Source organism: Lagenorhynchus albirostris, chromosome 1 (genome assembly GCF_949774975.1).
Source record: "Lagenorhynchus albirostris chromosome 1, mLagAlb1.1, whole genome shotgun sequence".
NCBI classification, from domain to species: domain Eukaryota; kingdom Metazoa; phylum Chordata; class Mammalia; order Artiodactyla; family Delphinidae; genus Lagenorhynchus; species Lagenorhynchus albirostris.
The window spans coordinates 185,919,269-185,939,972 of NC_083095.1; the positions used below are offsets into that span (position 1 = coordinate 185,919,269).

Sequence of the window (20,704 nt, forward strand, 5' to 3'; positions counted from 1 at the left end):
ACTTCCTACTGGCAACATCTCCTTCAGTCAGTCAGGGATTGGGAGACCTAAGAAGTTTTCCCATAACCTTTACATAAATGGTGCAGTAAATCATCTACATCAGATAACAAGACTTTTTAAAAGATGCAGGAACAAGGGTGGTAGGGACGGGGGAAGCATGTATCTGATCATTTTGTGGATCTTTTGAGATGAGTTGAGAACAGCAGGCTGGCACCTGTGGCCAGGACAGAAAGATGCAATCCTGTTGATGAAATTGACTGTCACATATGTTTCTGTTATGGAGCATGTGCTCAGAGAAGACAAAGGACCCTGATTTATCTCCCTTAGAGTTACAAGCCTTTGAACCTCCTTGGATGAGCATTCTATATTAAAAACCCAAAGCCTCTGTTTTCTAGGTTGAACATAAATCCAAACTCCAGCAGACATCTCGTAAGAGAAACAGAGGCAAGCTAAGTGAAGAAAGATGTGGCAGTATTTGCTTTAAATGCCACCAAAGTTTACTGAAATATTTTGACTGTGTGAATCATGGATGTTTCCTGTTGGACATCCTGGACTTTGCTGGAGAAGGTAAGACATTTTGGGGGGGTTGCTGTTATTGAGACCTGAGACTTAACTCGTTTTAGGTACAAAGCTAGAGCTTTTTATACATAATTTAAATAATCTTCTTAACAATACTTTCAGGTCAATGTGGTTAACAGCCTCAGCAAAGTACGTAGAGTGATTTCCAGAAGGTTTCCACTTAGAGCAGGGTGGATCCAGGGTGAAGGCCAGGAGAAGCTGTTTTGAAATCTGTGGATTTTCTTCGATGCTGCCTGCCTGGGTTAGAGGTTCCCAATCCTAGCTTCACTGCAGAATCATCACTTGCAGAGCTTTCAAAGCGCAGTGGCAGAGCTCCACCCGACTCACTCAGTCCTGATGTTTCAGATGGGGTCTGAGCACGTATAAACCTTAAAGGTCACATGGACGGTGATTCTTCGCATACTCAGGGTTGAAAATCACTCATCAAGGGATGAATTTAAATTACGAAAAGTAGATTAGGCTAGAAAGAGTAAATATTAGTTACCTTTTAAAGACCTAGGCTGAAGAGAAATTACGAGAGTATCGACTTCTACACCGTCCGAAGCAATGCTTCTCAAACATGACAGGGTACCTGCTGCCCTGATGATTTTGATAAAAGGCAGATTCTGACTCAGCAGGTCTGGAGTGAGGCCTGTTTCTGAATTTCTAACAGTTTCTTAGGTACTGCTGATACTGCTGGTCTGCAAAACACATTTTGAGTAACAAGGACCTGGGGACCAGAATCCAAGTCGAGGTTGCAGGTTTCTATGGCGTGACCAAGAGATGAGGTTTACATGTTAACATTGTTCCCCGGAGCCCTGACTGTGGTCACTGTCACCGTTAAAGGCAGAGTTTTGGTGACCGTGCCTGTTCATCCCCCGTCATCTGTTCTCCCCTCTGCTCTGCATGGCCTTGCCAGGTTGCCAGCAGTTGTGCTGTGACAGATATGTGGGTGTCAGTAATGTTTAATAGCCTCAATTGAAAACCTGTTTCATTCAAATGAAACTCAGAGTGTACTTCTTTCTTCCCCCAGATATTACTGGTCTTTGCTTAGAAAGGAAAGATGACTGTTCCTGTAGCTGGTCTGTGGCAACTCTCCCTAAGGAAGAGAGTCTCCCTCATCCCTCACTCACCAGGCTGTCTTTTTTTTTTTTTTGGGGGGGGGTGGGTACACGGGCCTCTCACTGTTGTGACCTCTCCCATTGCGGAGCACAGGCTCCGGACGCGCAGGCTCAGCGGCCATGGCTCACGGGCCCAGCCGCTCTGCGGCATGTGGGATCTTCCAGGACCGGGGCACGAACCCGTGTCCCCTGCATCGGCAGGCAGACTCCCAACCGCTGCGCCACCAGGGAAGCCCACCAGGCTGTCTTTAAAATTACAATCGGTATGACTTCATTCTGATGATCACGACTATCTGGACTTCTTTCAAACAAAAGAGCCTAATTAAAAAAATGGTATTAGTCCTGAATTTTGTGGGAGAGGGGTGGTAGTTTACAATGAAGGTTTAAAAATTTGATCAAATAACACTAAGGAATTTCCAGACTGAAATAAGAAAATAGTGATCTGAAGCGGGAAACTTTTCTCAAGCCACTGTAATAAGCATGTAAACCTGCCACAAGCAAAACAGTGATTTAAAAACTAATTTCAATAAAATGATTTGTACCTAATATATTTTAAGATACTCACTGCTATGCTGCCTTCAGGGAGTTTGGCTGGCTGGTCTTTATAAGGCATCTTCTTAACTTCAAAGGACACCAGGGATGCAAGAGAATAGGGATCATTTTTCCTCTGAAATTAGAAACATTTAGTTAAGTATAGTCCATGTAAAGCTTTTAAAAGTTATATTGGCAGCCAACCGGTTGTTTTTCATGTTGTCCATTTCCAAAGCAAAATTTCCTGCTTCCTTCTCTCTTCCTTTTCTCTCTTTACTTTTTCCGCATCCATCTATCCATTCATGATCCATTCATCATCTCCCCGTCCACCTTCTGTCCATCATCCACCCATCCACCCACCCATCACCCATTCACTATCCATCCAACCAACCATTCATCTTCTTATTTCTAAAGGTAATTCATCTTATGAACAAAAGAGTTGGCATAATAAGGTTAAAATAAAAACAGAAAAGCAGAGTTCCTAAAAGGAGTAAGCACAAGTGACATTAGAACATTAACAGGGAGACATCGTGGGTTACAAATTCTTGTTATCTGAGAGAAGGAAATATTTTAGGAGAGAGACTGCTGCTAAGTTACAAAGAAATTAATCACATTTCATCTTATACAGAAGACCCTGAACAGATCTCTCAGTCATGGCACTATTAGGATTTTGGGTTGGTTAAGGAACTGTCCTGTGCACTGTAGGATGTTTAGCAGCTTCCATGGCATCTACCCACTAGATGCCAGTAGCACCCCTCACCCAGTTGTAACAATTGAAAATGTCTCTAATTACTGCCAGTGTCCTCTGGGGAGCAAAATCCCCCTGGTTAAGAACCACTCACCTAGAACCATACAGTGTTTTTGACAGAACTTTTCAGCAAGTTCTTTTTGTTTAATCGGTTCTCATATTAACTGTTGATTAAGGTCAAGGGAAAGTATTTAAGAGTAACTCAAGGAAAACCATTCTGAGAACTTAAGCTCCTGTGGTTCTCCTGCGTTTAGCTTGAGACAGTGATGAGATCTATCCAGGGGTGGGCTGTAGCTGGCTCATAATGGCGCTGGAGAGCAGAATGTTAAAATTTCAAGAATTTTGAGTACCTGTTGTTAAATAGAGCCATTATTAAAACAAGTTATATATACATAAACGTTAGTAAATTATATTTTTAAAAAGGTAATAAACACTCTAAACTCGGTACTTAGCAATAATTTTATTGCATTTTACTATTATCTATGCTCTTGATATTATTTAAGTCTATTATATCTGTAGGGGAAATACTATATGATGGTGTGCTGCTCTGCATCTCTTCCCAACTCTGTATTCGGTGATGCCATGTTGGCAGCTTGAAACTGACCATGGCGGGAACAGTTACACCATGGGAATCAGCAAATGTTACATTTCAGAGTTTTTTTCCCCTCCAGAAAGTGGTTTATTAAACATTTACTAGCACTTCACCATCTATAATCCAATGTTGGATTTCTTGAGGCCAATCCAACAGGTTGCATTGTAATAATTTCAATATTTTTACAAATTTATTTTTCCCCTGTGGTTAAATTTTTTCTCCCTTCAATAAACCCCATTTCTTCTACGTGCTGAGGACAGGCTAGAGTATGCAAAACTTTTATATATACTTAAAGTCACTACTTCTTTGGCTTTTTTGTTTTTTTCTATCCTGACATTATAGGGTAAGCAACTTTGTTCATTTGGAAAAATTCTTTTTCATGCTTATTCTTCCTGTGTTTTCTTGTCTCCTGGCATTTCCATTTTAACTGAAAGCTGGATTTTTGTTTGTGTGAGAAGTGTTTTTTAAAATGTGGAAATCTTTGCTCATAAAATCTTGTGTGTACTTGATTTAAATCTACTTTCCTTAATACCATGGCTGATAGAAGAAACATGACAAATTCTGGTAATGAGATTCTGTGCATAAGGGTTATAATAACATATTCAAATGTGTGTCCAGGATCCCAAACCTTCAAAGAACAAGTTTTCTTTAGTCTCCAAGTTCAATAAAAAAACACTGATAGAAAATAATTCCCTTGCTCTTGAAGTCATACCTTTGGGAAACAAATCATGAGAGAACTCTCTCTCTGAATCAACTCTAGATGGAAAGTTTTTGTCCTACATGATTCTGCATTTATGAACATGGAAGTTTCTTAATGAATGACAAATGAACTTAAGCATTTGCAGAAATAGAGTCACAGATGTAGAAAACAAACTATGGTTACCAGGGAGTAAAGGAGTGGGGGAAGGATAAATTGGAGACTGGGATTGACACATACGCACTACTATGTATAAAATAGATAACTAATAAGGTCCTACTGTATAGCACAGGGAACTCTACTCAATATTCTGTAATGACGTATATGGGAAAAGAATCTTAAAGAGTGAATATATGCATATGTATAACCGATTCACTTTGCTGTATACCCAAAACTAACACAACATTGTAAATCAGCTATACTCCAATAAAAATTTTAAAAAAAGAGAGGTATGGGATTTGAAGTCTCGAATGTGGAGAAACATGTTTCTCTGAGGGGATTTTCTCTCACTTTCCTTTAATCCCTCTACTCTTGGCCATTTTGAATCTTCCTCACATTTTCCATTCATCACCCATATTTACCGTCATTTTCCTTGGTTCACAAAACACTGTGCTTTGCTGAACCTCAGAAACACCTGGGATCAGGTTCACAGATTGTGATTCAGGAAGTCTGCGATGAAACTATAGTTGCCCTATATTGTTTGGAATTTCCACATTGTTGTTCAGTTTTTTATCTTTCTTGATTATTTTCTTCCCCAACAAGATTACCCCAAACTGGAAGGCATAGAGTGTGGAATATAATAAGGCTTATACCTTCCGCAGCACCTGGAACATTATGCCTGGAAGGGCTTCATCAATCCTGCTTGAGTGACAGCATGAATGGATGGTGAATGAACACATCAGATGGCTGGGTTATCCGATGACCCTCCTATCCTATATCCACCCATTTGATAGCACCTTATAAAAGGTTTAATTTTGTCAATTATTGAATTGGACCTCCTCCCCCATAAATGAGATTAGGAAGTTCAGGAAGTTGTAAGAGAAGGTAGTGACATACATTGAGGGCTGCCGATCATAAGGGGCTATGGACACACTCTCACCTCCGTTAGGTAATTCAGCGATGCAAATGGACACAGTCTGGGACCTGAACAAATCTGGTGGTAGGCAAATAGACTGTAAATAATACAACTCATAGATTGATCTATTCTTTATTTTAAATTATTCTCCAAAAGCAATGTTTCTTCCACCCTTTTCAGTAGAAAAATGCATTTTTTTTTCATTTTTCTAAGATGCTCTGAAGCTCCACGGAATGGGAAATATGAGCTATTAAGCTCTGATCTAGGTCAGCACCAAAGATACACGAGTCCTGTGTCTGTAAGTCAAAAACCTGGTACAGGTAAGCGTTTAATTCATGAGCACAGTCCTTTTATTGATTCCATGTTCAAAGTTGAATGCTTTCAGCAGTGCTCTTTACATAACTATGATATTATTCTTATGTTAAAAAATCATCTCTTCTTCTGCGTGGCAATCTATTGCTGTAATAGCCATCACTGCCATATTGTAGGCAATTTAGGATTAAAAAAGCAGCTGGAGTTAATATCCCTTGACAATATCTTGAACCCTCCACATGCCCCAGCTAGCTATTAATCCTCAGAAAATGCCCTATCCCTCTGTCATTGCCACATCATTTAAACTGTGGTTGGCAGCCCACCACCTGCCTCTATTACGTACTAGTGCACAAAGATTGGCTTACGGTCATGGTACTAATAAAAATTACAGAGCTGGGAACAAATGGAGTGGAGAGTGAGGCTTTTAAGTTGGTGAAAGACCTAGTGAGGGTGGCCGGGACCATGAAGAGCTCCCCCGCTGCTAAATTCCTTCTCAAGAATTATTTTTAAACCACACACCCATTTTATAAAGCCTGTGTTTAAATACTCAGTATCTCCCAGAAACAAGGCGTTGTAGGCCAACAAAACTTAAAACAATTACTGGTCAAACTTTAAGCTGTTAAAGAGGTTGCTCTTTCAAGCAACAATCACAGCACAGATCATCGTGTAGAATTAAAGGCCAGTGTGCGTGTTTACCCTGTGGGCAAAGCCAAACACAATGCCGCAGATCACGTCGGCCGAGAATCGTAAACTTTCTCTCCCGGATTAGGAAGGCAGAAAATGTTTGCTTCCTGCTGGGTTGTGTGACAAAACCATTAAAGACTTCCAGGATGTAGTATATTCTTTGAGCGGCAGGCCGGCGGCAGTTTGCAGTAATGCTCTCCTCTCTAGCCATCAGCTTCTGAGACTGGTATAAGCAGAAACAGTGGAAGTACAGAAGTTTGGGCTACGGCTGTGGGTAAACATGAAGTGATGTGTGCCAGTCTCTCCTGAATCTCTGGAAGCGCCACTTTGCTCTGGTAGAACCTCAGAATGTCCCTGCAGGTTGTTCTGGTCTGACTCTACTGGTGCCAAATAGTTATTGTTTAGAAAATCCTAGAGGGAAGCAGCCGCACAGCACAGGGAGGTCAGCTCGGTGCTTTGTGTCCACCTAGAGGGTGGGACAGGGCGGGAGGGAGGAGACGCAAGAGGGAGGGGATGTGGGGATATATGTGTACGTACAGCTGATTCACTTTGTGATACAGCAGAAACGAACACATCAATGTAAAGCAATTAGACTCCAATAAAGATGTTTAAAAAAAGAAAATCCCTCAATTGCTGTTGACTTCTTCCATATCCACTGGGTCTTCAACAGGTAGATAAGATGCAATTTTCTTTTCTGTCTTTTTTTTTTACTTCTACATGGTGAAAGTGCTTTATTTTTTAAACTTTTTAAAAGATTTACTTTATTGAAGTATAGTTGATTTACAATGTTGTGTTAATTTCTGCAAATTGATTGCAGAGCAAAGTGATTCAGTTACACATATATATATAAATATATATATATTCTTTTTCATATTCTTTTCCATTATGGTTTACTACAGGATTTTGGATATAGTTCCCTGTACTACACAGTAGGACCTTGTTTTTATCCATTCTATATATGGTAGCTTGCATCTGCTAACCCCAAGCTCCCAATCCATCCCTCCTCCTCCCCCCTCCCCCTTGGCAACCACAAGTCTGTTCTCTCTGTGGTTCTGTTTCTGTTTCATAGATAGGTTCATTTGTGTCATATTTTAGATTCCACATATAAATGATATCATATGGTATTTGTCTTTCTTAAAGGTGCAATTTTCGCTCCATAGGTCTTCTACTGGAACAGTATGTTATGCACAGACAGACGTATGTCATCTGAAATAGTCATTTCCCCCTGGACTGTAATGCCGTAATGATTTTAGTCCTGCTTCATTGAAAATCTGTGCTTCCTCATTTCAGTAGGATGTGATGCCCGAAGTAATAGGAGGGGTGGATGGTTATCATTTAGACTGTGTGGGCTTGGGAATTCATTAAAACTCATCTCCCTCAACTCTTAGAGAAAAAGTAACAGTCAAAAAGCAGAATGGCTGCGAGCAATTTGATGGCATGCAAGTGGTACCTGAAGCAGTGCCTGGCACATAGTTGGCAGTTGGTACTTCATAAATATTCACTGAGTGAATGAATAAATCATGGTTTAACAACAACAGCAAAAGGAAATTGTGCACTGCCCTTCTCCTTAGGTCAGTTGTTCAAAGCCAGGAATGATTTTGCCCCCAGGGGACACTGGCGATGTTTGCAGACATTTTTGGTTGTCACAGCTCTGGTGAGAGTTGTTACTGGCATCTAGTGGGTAGGGGCCAGGGCTGCTGCTAAGCAGCCTATCATGCACAGGACCAGCCCACAGTAAAGAATTCTCTGAACCAGAATATTAATAGGGCTGAGGTTGAAGAATCCTGCCTTAGGTTAAAAAAAAAAAGAATGCTTCACAAAAACCTTTTTAAAAATACTTTTAATTTTCCTCCTCTTTATTTTAGAAACAAAATTATATAAGATTTGTGAGACTACCGCAAGTATTCTGACTCATAGAAAACGTGAGAATCTAGAGCTACAAAATTCTGTAGTATTAGCTAGACTCAGAAGGATTTTATCATTGGATTTTCTATGGTACAATGAGTCAAATGAGTTTTCTGGTAGTTAAAATATGGGCAAGAGTGCATCGACTTGAGGAGTTTTAATTTAGCTTTTTTCCCCCAAATCCTCCCCACACAACAAGGTCACAACACAGCAGTCTCATTTAAATAAATAGCAATTTCCACGTGGAAAAATTCATCTGCTTAGTATAAAGGAGATTTTAAACCTTTAAAATACACACAGCCAATATAATCATCCTGGGAAGTATGGGAGGCCACAGTCCAGACAAGCCGAAGCAGTGAGGAATCTACAATCAACGTGCCTGGAACTTTACCGAGAAGCTGTTCTGGCTGAAGCCCAGGCTGTGGTATCACCAGACAAGAAGAACTTTCTAGGACACTGTCTCTTCCCCTGCTAAACTATTTATATTTGAATTTTTCTGGGGATATGGCTTGAATTACGTTCTTGTACTCAGCATCATTTCATTAACTACTATTTACCGAGGAACTACTAGATAGTGTTGAGTCAAACAGATTTGTTCAAATCTCAGTTACTGTCTGACGGTCTTAGGGACTGAGGATATTTAAATTGTGTTCACTTAACATATCACACACACACACACACACACACACACACACACACACACAATGGAATACCATTCAGCCATAAAAAAGAAAGAAATCTTGCTTTTTGCAACACCATGGGTGGACCTTGAGAGCATTATGCCAAGTGAGATAAGTCAAACAGAGAAAGAAAAATAGGGTATGAACCCACTTACACGTGGAATCTAAAAAAAGCCAGATTCATAGAAATAGAGAACTGATGGTTACCAGGGGTTGTGTGTAGGGGAAATGGATACATGATGTTAAAGGAACAAACTTGCAGCTAGTACATCAATAAGTCCTGGAGACCTAATATACAACATAGTGATTATAGTCAACAATACTATAGTATAAACTTCAAAGTTGTTAAGAGCCCATATCTTTTTTTTTTTTTTTTTTTTTTTTTGCGGTACGCAGGCCTCTCACTGTTGTGGCCTTTCCCATTGCGGAGCACAGGCTCCAGACGCACAGGCTCAGCGGCCATGGCTCACGGGCCCCGCTGCTCCGCATGTGGGATCTTCTTGGACCGGGGCACGAACCCGCGTCCCCTGCGTCGGCAGGCGGACTCCCAACCACTGCGCCACCAGGGAAGCCCAAGAGCCCATATCTTAAAAGTTCTCAACACACACACACACACACACACACACACACACACACACACACACAAAGGTAATTATGTGAGGGGACAGAGGTATTAACTAAGCTTATTGTGATAATCATGTCACAATATATAGTATCAAATTGTCATGTTGTACACCTTAAGTTTACATAGGTCATATGTCAATAAGATCTCAATAAACCTGGAAAAATATCAAATTCACCTGATGGGAAAGATGACCAGCTGATCTAGGCTGCATTCCTTCCATTTAATTTTTTAAAATTAAGTTAAAAATTTTGAAAATTAATCTAAAAATATAAAAAATTTTAATGGAAAATATAGAAAATCAAAACATTAAAAAAGTTAAAACATCTAAAAATCCTTTACAAAAAAGCTTCCCTCTGAGCTTTTGAGAAGAGGTTTCCTGTGAGTGGCACGTCAGTGCTGCACTGTTTCTCTTACCTGGAGAAATGTCTTGGCCCATAACCGTGACCTGACTTTCAGGACAGCGCTTTCTCCTCCCCCTAGTTGTCCCACTGCACAGGAGATTTGTAAGCACTCGATATTTGTACAATTCTGCAAAAAACAACAGCAGTAGTGACGAACCAGTGTCTTTAAATTGTGGTAGAGAATCAACACCGAAGTCAGTTTATTTACATTTTGTTTCCTCAGAAGTCATCCCTTAATCCATAAACTTTAAATAAAGAACAAGTACACTGAAATGATCAAGAAAAAACACAGTTTGGCAGGAAAGATGCATCAATGTTAATGGTAATGTAGAGCTAAAACGGAACATAAAATACAACATAAAATTTAAGCTCTGTTCTAAGGACTTTAAAACAATCTTCCCACATCAGTGACTGAACTGCTGTTTCATATTATCAGAACTTGGGAAGATATTTCTTATAGACAATCACAACACCTGACCCTGGACTAAGTAAATCCTGAAAAAGCTTCGGAAGAAGGTCCATGAGTCCATTATCTCAGAGACCCAATGATATTAAGCCATTGACAGGTATTTGTTCCATAGCATTATTCTATCTAAGTTACTTCCTGGTTATGAGGCAGAATCTCCTACAAGTTCTATCCATTAAGCTGCATTTATTTACTTATTTATTTATAATTTTTATTGGAATATAGTTAATTTACAATGTTGTGTTAGTTTCAGGTGTACAGCAAAGTGAATCAGTTATACACATACATATATCCACTCTGTTTTAGATTCTTTTCCCATATAGGTCACCGCAGAGTATTGAGTAGAGTTCCCTGTGCTATACAGTAGGTTCTTATTAGTTATCTATTTTATATACAGTAGTGTGTATATGTCAATCCCAATCTCCCAGTTTATCCCTCGCCCACCTCTTTCCCCCCTAGTAACCATAAGTTTGTTTTCTACATCTGTGACTCTATTTCCCTTTTGTAAATAAATTCATTTGTACCATTTTTTTAGATTCCACATATATTAAGCTGTTTTTAAGCTAGTCTGTAGGGTTGCCTAACTTATAATGGGTAACTTTTAATATATGAAGTGCATATTCCTATAAAGAGTTCATTATGATGACATTCTGTTGAATTGTGTTTTTCTGATTGGATCCCAATATGTAAATCAATGGACACCTCGCAATTCATTCTCTGTGTGCCCATGGATAGGATGATATTTCTCGAATTGTACCCCCTCACTGACCTGGATTTATCTTGTGGATCGTGCTTTATTCATTTTCCACCTCTCAAGCACTGATGCTCAGTAAGCATCAGTTTATTGGATATTATGTGACGTAGTGGACTGAGGCATCTCACGTTAATGACACTGATAAACCACAGAGTAACCTGAGGAATGTACTATCGATACAATTAGAAACTGTTTTTGGACTTCCCTGGTGGTCCAGTGGCTAAGACTCTGCCCTTCCACTGCAAGGGGCACGGGTTTGATCCCTGGTCAGGGAAGTTTCCACGTGTGGTGCGGTGTGGCCAAAAAATAAAACATAATTCTCAACTTAAAAAAATGGTTTGAAAAAAAATAAAAACCTTTTCTGAGAACCTCAGAATTCTCCAAAACCAAAGCAGTCAGGATTGTGTATCTGATAAAGTCCAGTAAGGCCAGATTTCTCTAAGACGTTTCCAAATACAGGTGGGCTGGGCCGTTCTGGTTCCACTAGCTGAGTGCTGAGAGGTTTGGGGCCTTGTGCCTTGAGCAGGAGCAGGGATCTCAAAGTTCTACAGTTTGTGCCCCTTGTGAGGACTCTCCTGTTTGCCTGTGCTCCGTTACTGACGTGCTGTGTATCACCAATCCCACCCTCTGGAGGCAAAAGAGGGGAGTCAGAAGGAGGTAATTCTTGTAAACTCCCTGGGATGGTGGTCCCTGTTAGCTAGCTCTGTTGGAGGGTTTTTGGAGAAGGTGATGCTCAGGATGAATCTTGAAGGGCGAGGAAGAGTTACTTAGCAGTATGAGGTGAGGAGGGCATGGTTCTCCTGTATAAGACCAGGGCATGTTCAGAAGAGAGGAGAAAAGGGTATTTGGGGGGTGGGGTGGGCAGGTGGAAATGAGATAGGAATGAGGTAAAGTCTAGGTGGTAAAGAATCTTCCTATTTGCTAAGAAGTTTCAGTTTGATTCAGAAGGTCCCGGGAAGCCCATGAAGCATTTTAAGCCAGGGATCTAATCATGTTTGTATTTTAGGGGACGGGTGGTAGGTGAGGAAGAATGGAGGGAGAAGAGTGGGAGGCAAGGAGGTTGATAAAGGCCAAGTGAGAAATGGCCAGAGTCCAAGTGAGAAATGTGGGGCCCTGAACTGATGCAGTGGGACTGGAGAGAGGAAGATGAATTCTAGAGAAGTTTAGGAAGTAGAATAGATCCTTGGTGACTAATCAAAGGTTGGGACGAAGGAGAGAGAGGGATGGGGGAGCTCTTTTGTTTGGGGGATTGAGTGAATGGGTACTGGCTTTCCTGAGATTGGGAATGCTAGAGAAGAGGCACATTTCGGGGGGTCATGGAGACAGTTTTGCACATGTTGGGGCTGGGGTCGATCGGACATCCAGATGGACCTATACAGTCTAGAGTGTAGTCAGGAGGGGCTAAGATGGCAGAAGGCACACCTAGGCCTGACTGGAGTCACACAAGGGTCACACAAGAAATTTCTCTAAAAGAGCAAAATCGGTGGGAGAGAAGAGGAGGAGGCTGAGGATGGAATCCTGAGGCACAGGAGCATTTAGGGATGGGCAGAAGAGAAGTCGGTGAAAAATTCCAAGAAGGGGCAAGCCAGAAGGCAGGAAGAGAACCAGAAGAGAATGTTGTGGGGATGGCAGGAGATGAGATGATTTCAAGAAGTGGTCAAGAGTATCATATGCTGAGGAGGGTCAGAAAGATAAGGTTTCTGTACGCTGAGTAGTGAAAGGGAGGAAAAGAAAGCTTGGAGAGGAGGAGATGGGATGAAAAGTACAAAAGCAGCGGGGACCCAAGATGAGAAAGGCAAGGATATTCTTAGGCGGAGGAGAAATTATAGTTCCATGTTAACAGATACAGATTTTTCCTATGCAAATTGGAAATTATGATCCCAACACAGGATGCTGGCATTTTGCACTTTCAAATTCCTAATCAGAAATGGTATTCAGTAAGTTGTTTTTAACTAAACAAAAACCGTAGGAGGTCTTATTTAGCTTTTGATTTTAAAATAAACTTTGCATAATCACTCTCTATCCCGAACTGTTTTGACTTGAGGACATGGGGAGGTGGATGATTTGCAATTTTTGAACCAATAAGAGAGAAAGGGAATAAAACATGAGTTAGCAAAATCAGATATGGAAATAAAGGATCGCCTTGCTCTCATCTGTAAATAATACGTTTCTACGATATTCAGAGGTTAAAAATCGTCTTGTATTAAAAAGCTTTAATGAGACAGAGAAGGAGGGAAAAAATCTGACCTTACAACAGAAGTGAATAAAATATTCAAAGGAATTTTAGTTACTGAACTTCATTGCCTCAGCGTATGCATGAGAAATACACCAAAGTGGAAAATGGAAAATATATTCGAATCTTGATTTTCCAAATTGTTGGATCCCATAGGTTTGGACATTGGTTCGCCAGAGGGCTTTCTCATTGGCACTGAATATGAGAATTCTATAGCTGTCAGTTATTGTTTTCTTTTTTAAAAAAAAAATCAAGAAAAAGAGGGAGAGGACTCAAATCAATAAAATTAGAAATGAAAAAGGAGAAGTTACAACAGACACTGCAGAAATACAAAGCATCCTAAGAGACTACTACAAGCAACTCTATGCCAGTAAAATGGACAACCTGGAAGAAATGGACAAATACTTAGAAAGGTATAAACTTCCAAGACTGAACCAGGAAGAAACAGAAAATATGAACAGACCAATCACAAGTAATGAAATTGAAACTGTGATTAAAAATCTTCCAACAAACAAAAGTCCAGGACCAGATGGCTTCACAGGTGAATTCTATCAAACATTTAGAGACAAGCTAACACTCATCCTTCTCAAACTCTTCCAAAAACTTGCAGAGGAAGGAACACTCCCAAACTCATTCTATGAGGCCACCATCACCCTGATACCAAAACCAGACAAAGATACTACAAAAAAAGAAAATTACAGACCAATATCACTGATAAATATAGATGCAAAAATCCTCAACAAAATACTAGCAAACAGAATCCAACAACACATTAAAAGGATCATACACCACGATCAAGTGGGATTTATCCCAGGGATGCAAGGATTCTTCAATATACACAAATCAATCAATGTGATACACCATATTAACAAATTGAAGGATAAAAACCATATGATCATCTCAATAGATACAGAAAAAGCTCTTGACAAAATTCAACACCCATTTATGATAAAAAAACTCTCCAGAAAGTGGGCATAAAAGGAACCTACCTCAACATAATAAAGGTCATATACGACAAACCCACAGCAAACGTCATTCTCAATGGTGAAGAACCGAAAGCATTTCCTCTAAGATCAGGAACAAGACAAGGATGTCCACTCTCACCACTGTCATTCAACATAGTTTTGGAAGTCCTAGCCACGGCGATCAGAGAAGAAAAAGAAATAAAAGGAATACAAATTGGAAAAGAAGAAGTAAAACTGTCACTGTTTGCAGATGACATGATACCATACAGAGAGAATCCTAAAGATGCCACCAGAAAACTACTAGAGCTAATCAATGAATTTGGTAAAGTTGCAGGGTACAAAATTAATGCACAGAAATCTCTTGCATTCCTATACACTAATGATGAAAAATCTGAAAGAGAAATTAAGGGAACACTCCCATTTACCATTGCAACAAAAAGAATAAAATACCTAGGAATGAACCTACCTAGGGAGACAAAAGACTTGTATGCAGAAAACTATAAGACACTGATGAAAGAAATTAAAGATGATACAAACAAATGGAGAGATATACCATGTTCTTGGATTGGAAGAATCAACATTGTGAAAATGACTATACTACCCAAAGCAATCTACAGATTCAGTGCAATCCCTATCAAACTACCAATGGCATTTTTTACAGAATTAGAAAAAAAATCTTAAAATTTATATGGAGACAAAAAAGACCCCGAATAGCCAAAGCATTCTTGAGGGAACAAAACAGAGCTGGAGGAATCAGACTCCCTGACTTCAGACTATATTACAAAGCTACAGTAATCAAGACAATATGGTATTGACAGAAAAACAGAAATATAGATCAATGGAACAGGCTAGAAAGCCCAGAGATAAACCCACGCACCTGTGGTCAACTAATCTATGACAAAGGAGGCAAGGATATACAATGGAGAAAAGACAGTCTCTTCAATAAGTGGTGCTGGGAAAACTGGACAGCTACATGTAAAAGAATGAAATCAGAACACTCCCTAACCCCATACACAAAAATAAACTCAAAATGGATTAGAGACCTAAATGTAAGACGGGACACTATAAAACTCTTAGAGGAAAACATAGGAAGAACACTCTTTGACATAAATCACAGCAAGATCTTTTTTGATCTACCTCCTAGAGTAATAGAAATAAAAACAGAAATAAACGAATGGGACCTGATGAAACTTAAAAGCTTTTGCAAAGCAGAGGAAACTACAAACAAGACAAAAAGACAACCCTCAGAATGGGTGAAAATATTTGCAAATGAATCAACGGACAAAGGCTTAACCTCCAAAATATATAAACAGCTCATGCAGCTCAGTATTAAAAGAACAAACAACCCAATCCAAAAATGGGCAGAAGACCTAAATAGACATTTCTCCAAAGAAGACATACAGATGGCCAAGAAGCACATGAAAAGCTGCTCAACATCACTAATTATTAGAGAAATGCAAATGAGAATGGGCATCATCAGAAAATCTACAAACAACAGATGCTGGAGAGGGTGTGGAGGAAAGGGAACCCTCTTGCACTGTTGGTAGGAATGTAAATTGATACAGCCACTATGCAGAACAGTATGGAGGTTCCTTAAAAAACTAAAAATAGAATAACCACCTGACCCAGCAATCTCACTACTGGGCGTATACCCAGAGAAAACCATAATTCAAAAAGATACATGCACCCCAATGTTCATTGCAGCACTATTCAGAATAGCCAGGTCATGGAAGCAACCTAAATGCCCATCGACAGACGAATGGATGAAGAAGATGTGGTACATATATACAATGGAATATTACTCAGCCATAAAAAGGAACGAAATTGGGTCATTTGTAGAGACATGGATGAATCTAGAGACTGTCATAGAGAGTGAGGTAAGTCAGAAAGAGAAAAACAAATATTGTATATTAATGCATACATGTGGAACCTAGGAAAATGGTACCGATAACTGGTTTGTGAGGGAGAAATTGAAACACAGATGTAGAGAACAAACGTATGGACCCCAAGGGGGAAAAGTGGTGGGGGGGGGTGGTGTGATGAATTGGGCAATTGGGATTGACATTTATACACTAATACGTATAAAATAGATAACTAATGAGAACCTGCTGTATAAAAATGATAAAATTCAAAAAAAATGGAATTGAGGTATAATTGACATAGAACACGATTAGTTTCAGGTATACAATGAAATGATTCAATATTTGTACATATTGTGAAATGAGCACCACAATAAGTCTACCTAACACCCATCACCACGCATAGTTACATAATTTTTTTTTCTTGTGATGAGCACTTTTAAGCTCTACTCTCTCAGCAACTTTCAAATATGCAGTACGGTATTATTAATTGTAGTAACCATGCTGTACCTTACAACCTCATAACTTAAATCATTGTTTTCTGTTCTGTCATTCTTCCTGGAAACTTTTAAAAAATAATAATATTAGTTTTATTAATTTATCCTAAACTGCATAGCATATAGATTCCCTACTCTTATGTTTTGAAAAATATTACAGTGCCATAAAAATTTACAGGAACTTGAGTCATATCTGCCAACTGCCATAGCTTTTTGCCATGTAATTGCAGGTACTTCTATCAATATTATAATAAATGTTCCTCTCTTGATTTTAGTTTAACTGATTATGTTAGACTTGCTCCTTGCACTTTGTGGCCATTTCCGTGTTTGAAACTGTTTGCATGGTCAAGATGAAATAAATACATGTCAGAGCATGTTCAAGACATACATTTTCACTAATTAAATTTTTATTGTCTTTTCAGTGGGATCTGGGGAAAAAAACTAGGCAAACACATGTGTTCAGTCTGTCATCCTGACTTGAAAAATTCTGTTTTATACTGCTGTTTTTCTATATATTTGGTTACTTTTTGCCCTACCCATCCCTATGTGTCTCTACTTGTGAAGCGCTGGGAGATTATGTTGGTTTTATTATCGTTTGTTACAGTGATCAAAGATTCTTGAGACAGTACACTCATTATATGTCAGGTCTGGCATAAATTTTTTAAAAAGACATACATTGAAAAACACCACATTTTAACCTTTTTTACACATACAACCAATGGCATGAACATTCACATTGGAATGAGTGGGAAAACTGAATCTAAAATGCTGAGTTATGGGACTTCCTTCTCCGTCCACTGGTTAAGACTCCGTACTTCCACTGCAGGGGGCAGGGGGTTGAAACTTGGTCCAGGAACTAAGATAAAATAGTGCATGACACGCAGCGTGGCCAGAAAAAAAAGCTGAGTCATGAATGCCGTCCACAGTTTCACGAAGGGCTGACTAAGCTCAGGCTAGATCCACCACAGACCCCACTGCTTTGGGCCCAGGAAATCTGCAAATACCATCCTCGATTCTTCCACTGGAGCAGAGAATTGTGAGAGTCAGGAATGGACACCCCAAGGACCCACTGCATGGGCAGTGTTCCAGGCTCACTTCAAACTCTCACCAGTTCAGTGTCTGGGGACCGGCTGATGACTGAATCTTTGTCTTCTTGAAATGCACGAAAGGTCACCTTTTATGTTTTCATTGTTATTTCTCTCCTGTGGCCCCCAGGGCAGGTTCAGAAGAGTGAAAAGGTTATATTACAAAAAAAAAAGTAGTTACTTTCACACCTACAATACCTACTGCCCAAAATTTGGGCGTATCTGAGCCTGGGAGGGGACTGAAAAGCAGTACTTGAAGTTAAAACCACGTGCATTTGGGAATTCTGTCCAATCCAAAATCTGCGCACTGAGACAACTCACCAGGACCTTGGCGGGGCTCTGTCTGTGAGGCTCCAGCGCAGGCACGTCTCTCTTCCTGACCAGATGAGGGATGGTGGAGTTTCGCAAAAAGGCGCTCAGCTCGGGGGTGTCTTCGGCGGGGGCAGCGGGCTGCAAAGAGCGAGCCAGAAACAGCACATCAGGTACATGAGCGCTCGGCACCTTTTCATTTGCCTTGAGTGCTAGGCAATTTTTTTTTTTCTTGACTGTGATTCACCTGAGAATTCAGACCCGTTCTCATTGACCAGCAGCATACGCATCAGCAAGAGGAACCACACTGGCAGCAAACAAGCCTTTCCATTCTCCACTTATAGGAATCCCTGAAGCCCGGGGAATGCACTCCTGGAAAGTTTATCTTTATAAGCATAAGATTTTAAGCAGAAGTGATTTCCCCATAAGGGCAGAGAGGGTGGAAGTGACTTTCTAAGCGTGAGCTGTCATTTTCCCATTACTTTGCTCTCATTGTCAATCAGGGAACCGAGGAACATTCTGTGTGGTGAGATGCATCCTGAGGTGGCAGAAAAGTGAGGTGCTGGTGGTGGGGAAACAGCCAGATGTGGTCAAGGACTTGGGCGTGTCTGGGCCCCAAACCCTGTAGCTGTTCAGTAGTGCCCCCTCAGGAGAGAACTGTGTTGCAATGAACATGACTCTTCCCTAGCACACCACGTGAGCAGTGTGCCATGATGGAGCTTGTTTTCAGCCCTGAGTTTGTTTTGCAAGTGTTCCAGAACTTACGATGTTATCTCAGGCTCCATGCTGGCCCTATCTGATCACCGAATAAATATTTTGAGAATTCCAGTAAATCACACCTAGTATCCCATTAAAATTCTTTATTTTAGACCGACTGAATATAAAACCTAATTTTTTGCTCCCCACTACCTGTCCCTGACAGCACATCTTCTTTTACCCAGTCTTTTTTTTGTAGTCACAGGAAGAATCCTAGTATGCTCGTCTCCGTGGAATGAAAAAAGATATGCCTACACCGCAGCTGAAATGATAGGGCTCATCATGTCCTAAGAACCTAGAAAAATCTACTGGATAAACAGAAAGATAGAGTCCAGGCTTCTTGGTATGACACAGCCCCCTATATGCTGACCTCCGTCTGCTGCACCAGCCTCCCCCTTCATCAAGAGGCCCGGGCATCCTGCTTCCCAGCAAGCAGAATGATGCTCCACTCCTGCCCTGCACCAGGCTGACTCCCTGAGGCCTGTCTGATGTTCCAGATGATGGCTGTGCTCTCCATCAGCACCTGTCAAGCTGTACAGTCACTGTCTGCCAACTGGTCTGAGTTGCCCCATGAGAAAATGTCAAGTGAGAAGCATAGAGTCATATATAACATCCAACAAATATCAGAAAAAAAAAAAAAAGAGGAAGGAGACCCAGCCGGGAAAAGTCACAGGGGGAAATCAGATGTAGGAGACACCCCAGGAAAGTGATTCTGCAGCAGCCTCAGGAAAGGAAAGTTGCAGAAATAGTGACTAATGGGCTAGATTCTTTGCTCTTCCTCCCATGGACAGGTTAGGGTCTAATCCCCCCCTTAAGCCTGGGCTGGCTTCAGGGACTTGCTTGACCAAAAGAATGTAGCAGAAAAGAAAAATAAATGAAAAATAAGTGACTGAGAATGTTAAATCCTGCCGAGGAATAAAGAAAGGTTAGGACTAAAAGGATTCACTGAATTTGTCACTTAAGTCTTAAGTATGGACATACGATCCAGCAACTCCACTTCTGGATAGTCACCCGAAGAAAACAAAAACACTAACTGGGAAAGCTATCTGCCCTCATGTTCAGTGCAACACTGTTTCCAATAGCCAAACCTGGAAGCAACCTAAGTGTCCACCAGCGGATGAATGGACAAAGAAATTGTGCTAAACATATACAACGATATACAATGCAGAATTATTCAGCCATAAAAAAGAAGGAAGTCCTGCCATTTGTGACAACACGGATGGACCTTGAGGGCAATATGTTCAGTGAAATAAGACACAGAAAGACCTTATGATCTTACTTACAAGTGAAATCTAAGAAAACAAAAACAAAAAAAATCACGAAACAAACTTATCAGAGAATAGATTGGTGGTTGTGAGAGGTGAGGGTCAGTGGTGGGTGAAATGGGTGAAGGGGATCAAAAAGTACAAATCTCAGTTATAAAGTAAATAAGTCCTGGGGATGTAATGTATAGCATGGTGGCTATAAGTAACAATAGTGTAGTGTATATCTGAAAACTGCTAAGAGAGTACATCTTAAAAGTTCTCATCCCAAGGGAAAAAAATGTGTAAATATATAAAGTGATGGATGTTAACCAGACATCATGATCATTTTGCAATAGATACAAATATCGAATCATTATGTTGTACATCTGAATACAATAAAATGTTATATGTCAATTATATCTCAATTAAAAAAAAACAAAAAAAGAAGTTATGGATGCCCTTTCCTGAGCAGGGGATTGGTATAGGTGGAAACTGAACCACAGAAGCTAAAGAATGAATGGGTTTAGAGAAATGGATAATTATTTGAAGAAGTATGAAATTAAATCTCAATCTTATTCTCATATTAACGAATTCCTAACGGCTAAGA

The 20,704-nt window shown here is 40.2% G+C and overlaps 1 protein-coding gene across 1 annotated transcript in view; it reads right to left on the minus strand.

Moving 5' to 3' along the window:
• Positions 1–20,704, minus strand: part of ITGA8 (integrin subunit alpha 8) — a 181,171-nt gene that overhangs the window by 17,721 nt on the left and 142,746 nt on the right. Inside the window, exons 26-28 of the mRNA XM_060162498.1 lie at positions 18,110–18,238; positions 9,943–10,056; positions 2,245–2,346 (exon numbers count right to left, since the gene is read on the minus strand). Of these exons, the coding sequence (XP_060018481.1) occupies positions 2,245–2,346; positions 9,943–10,056; positions 18,110–18,238 (345 nt within the window). The remainder of the gene's footprint in view (positions 1–2,244; positions 2,347–9,942; positions 10,057–18,109; positions 18,239–20,704) is intronic.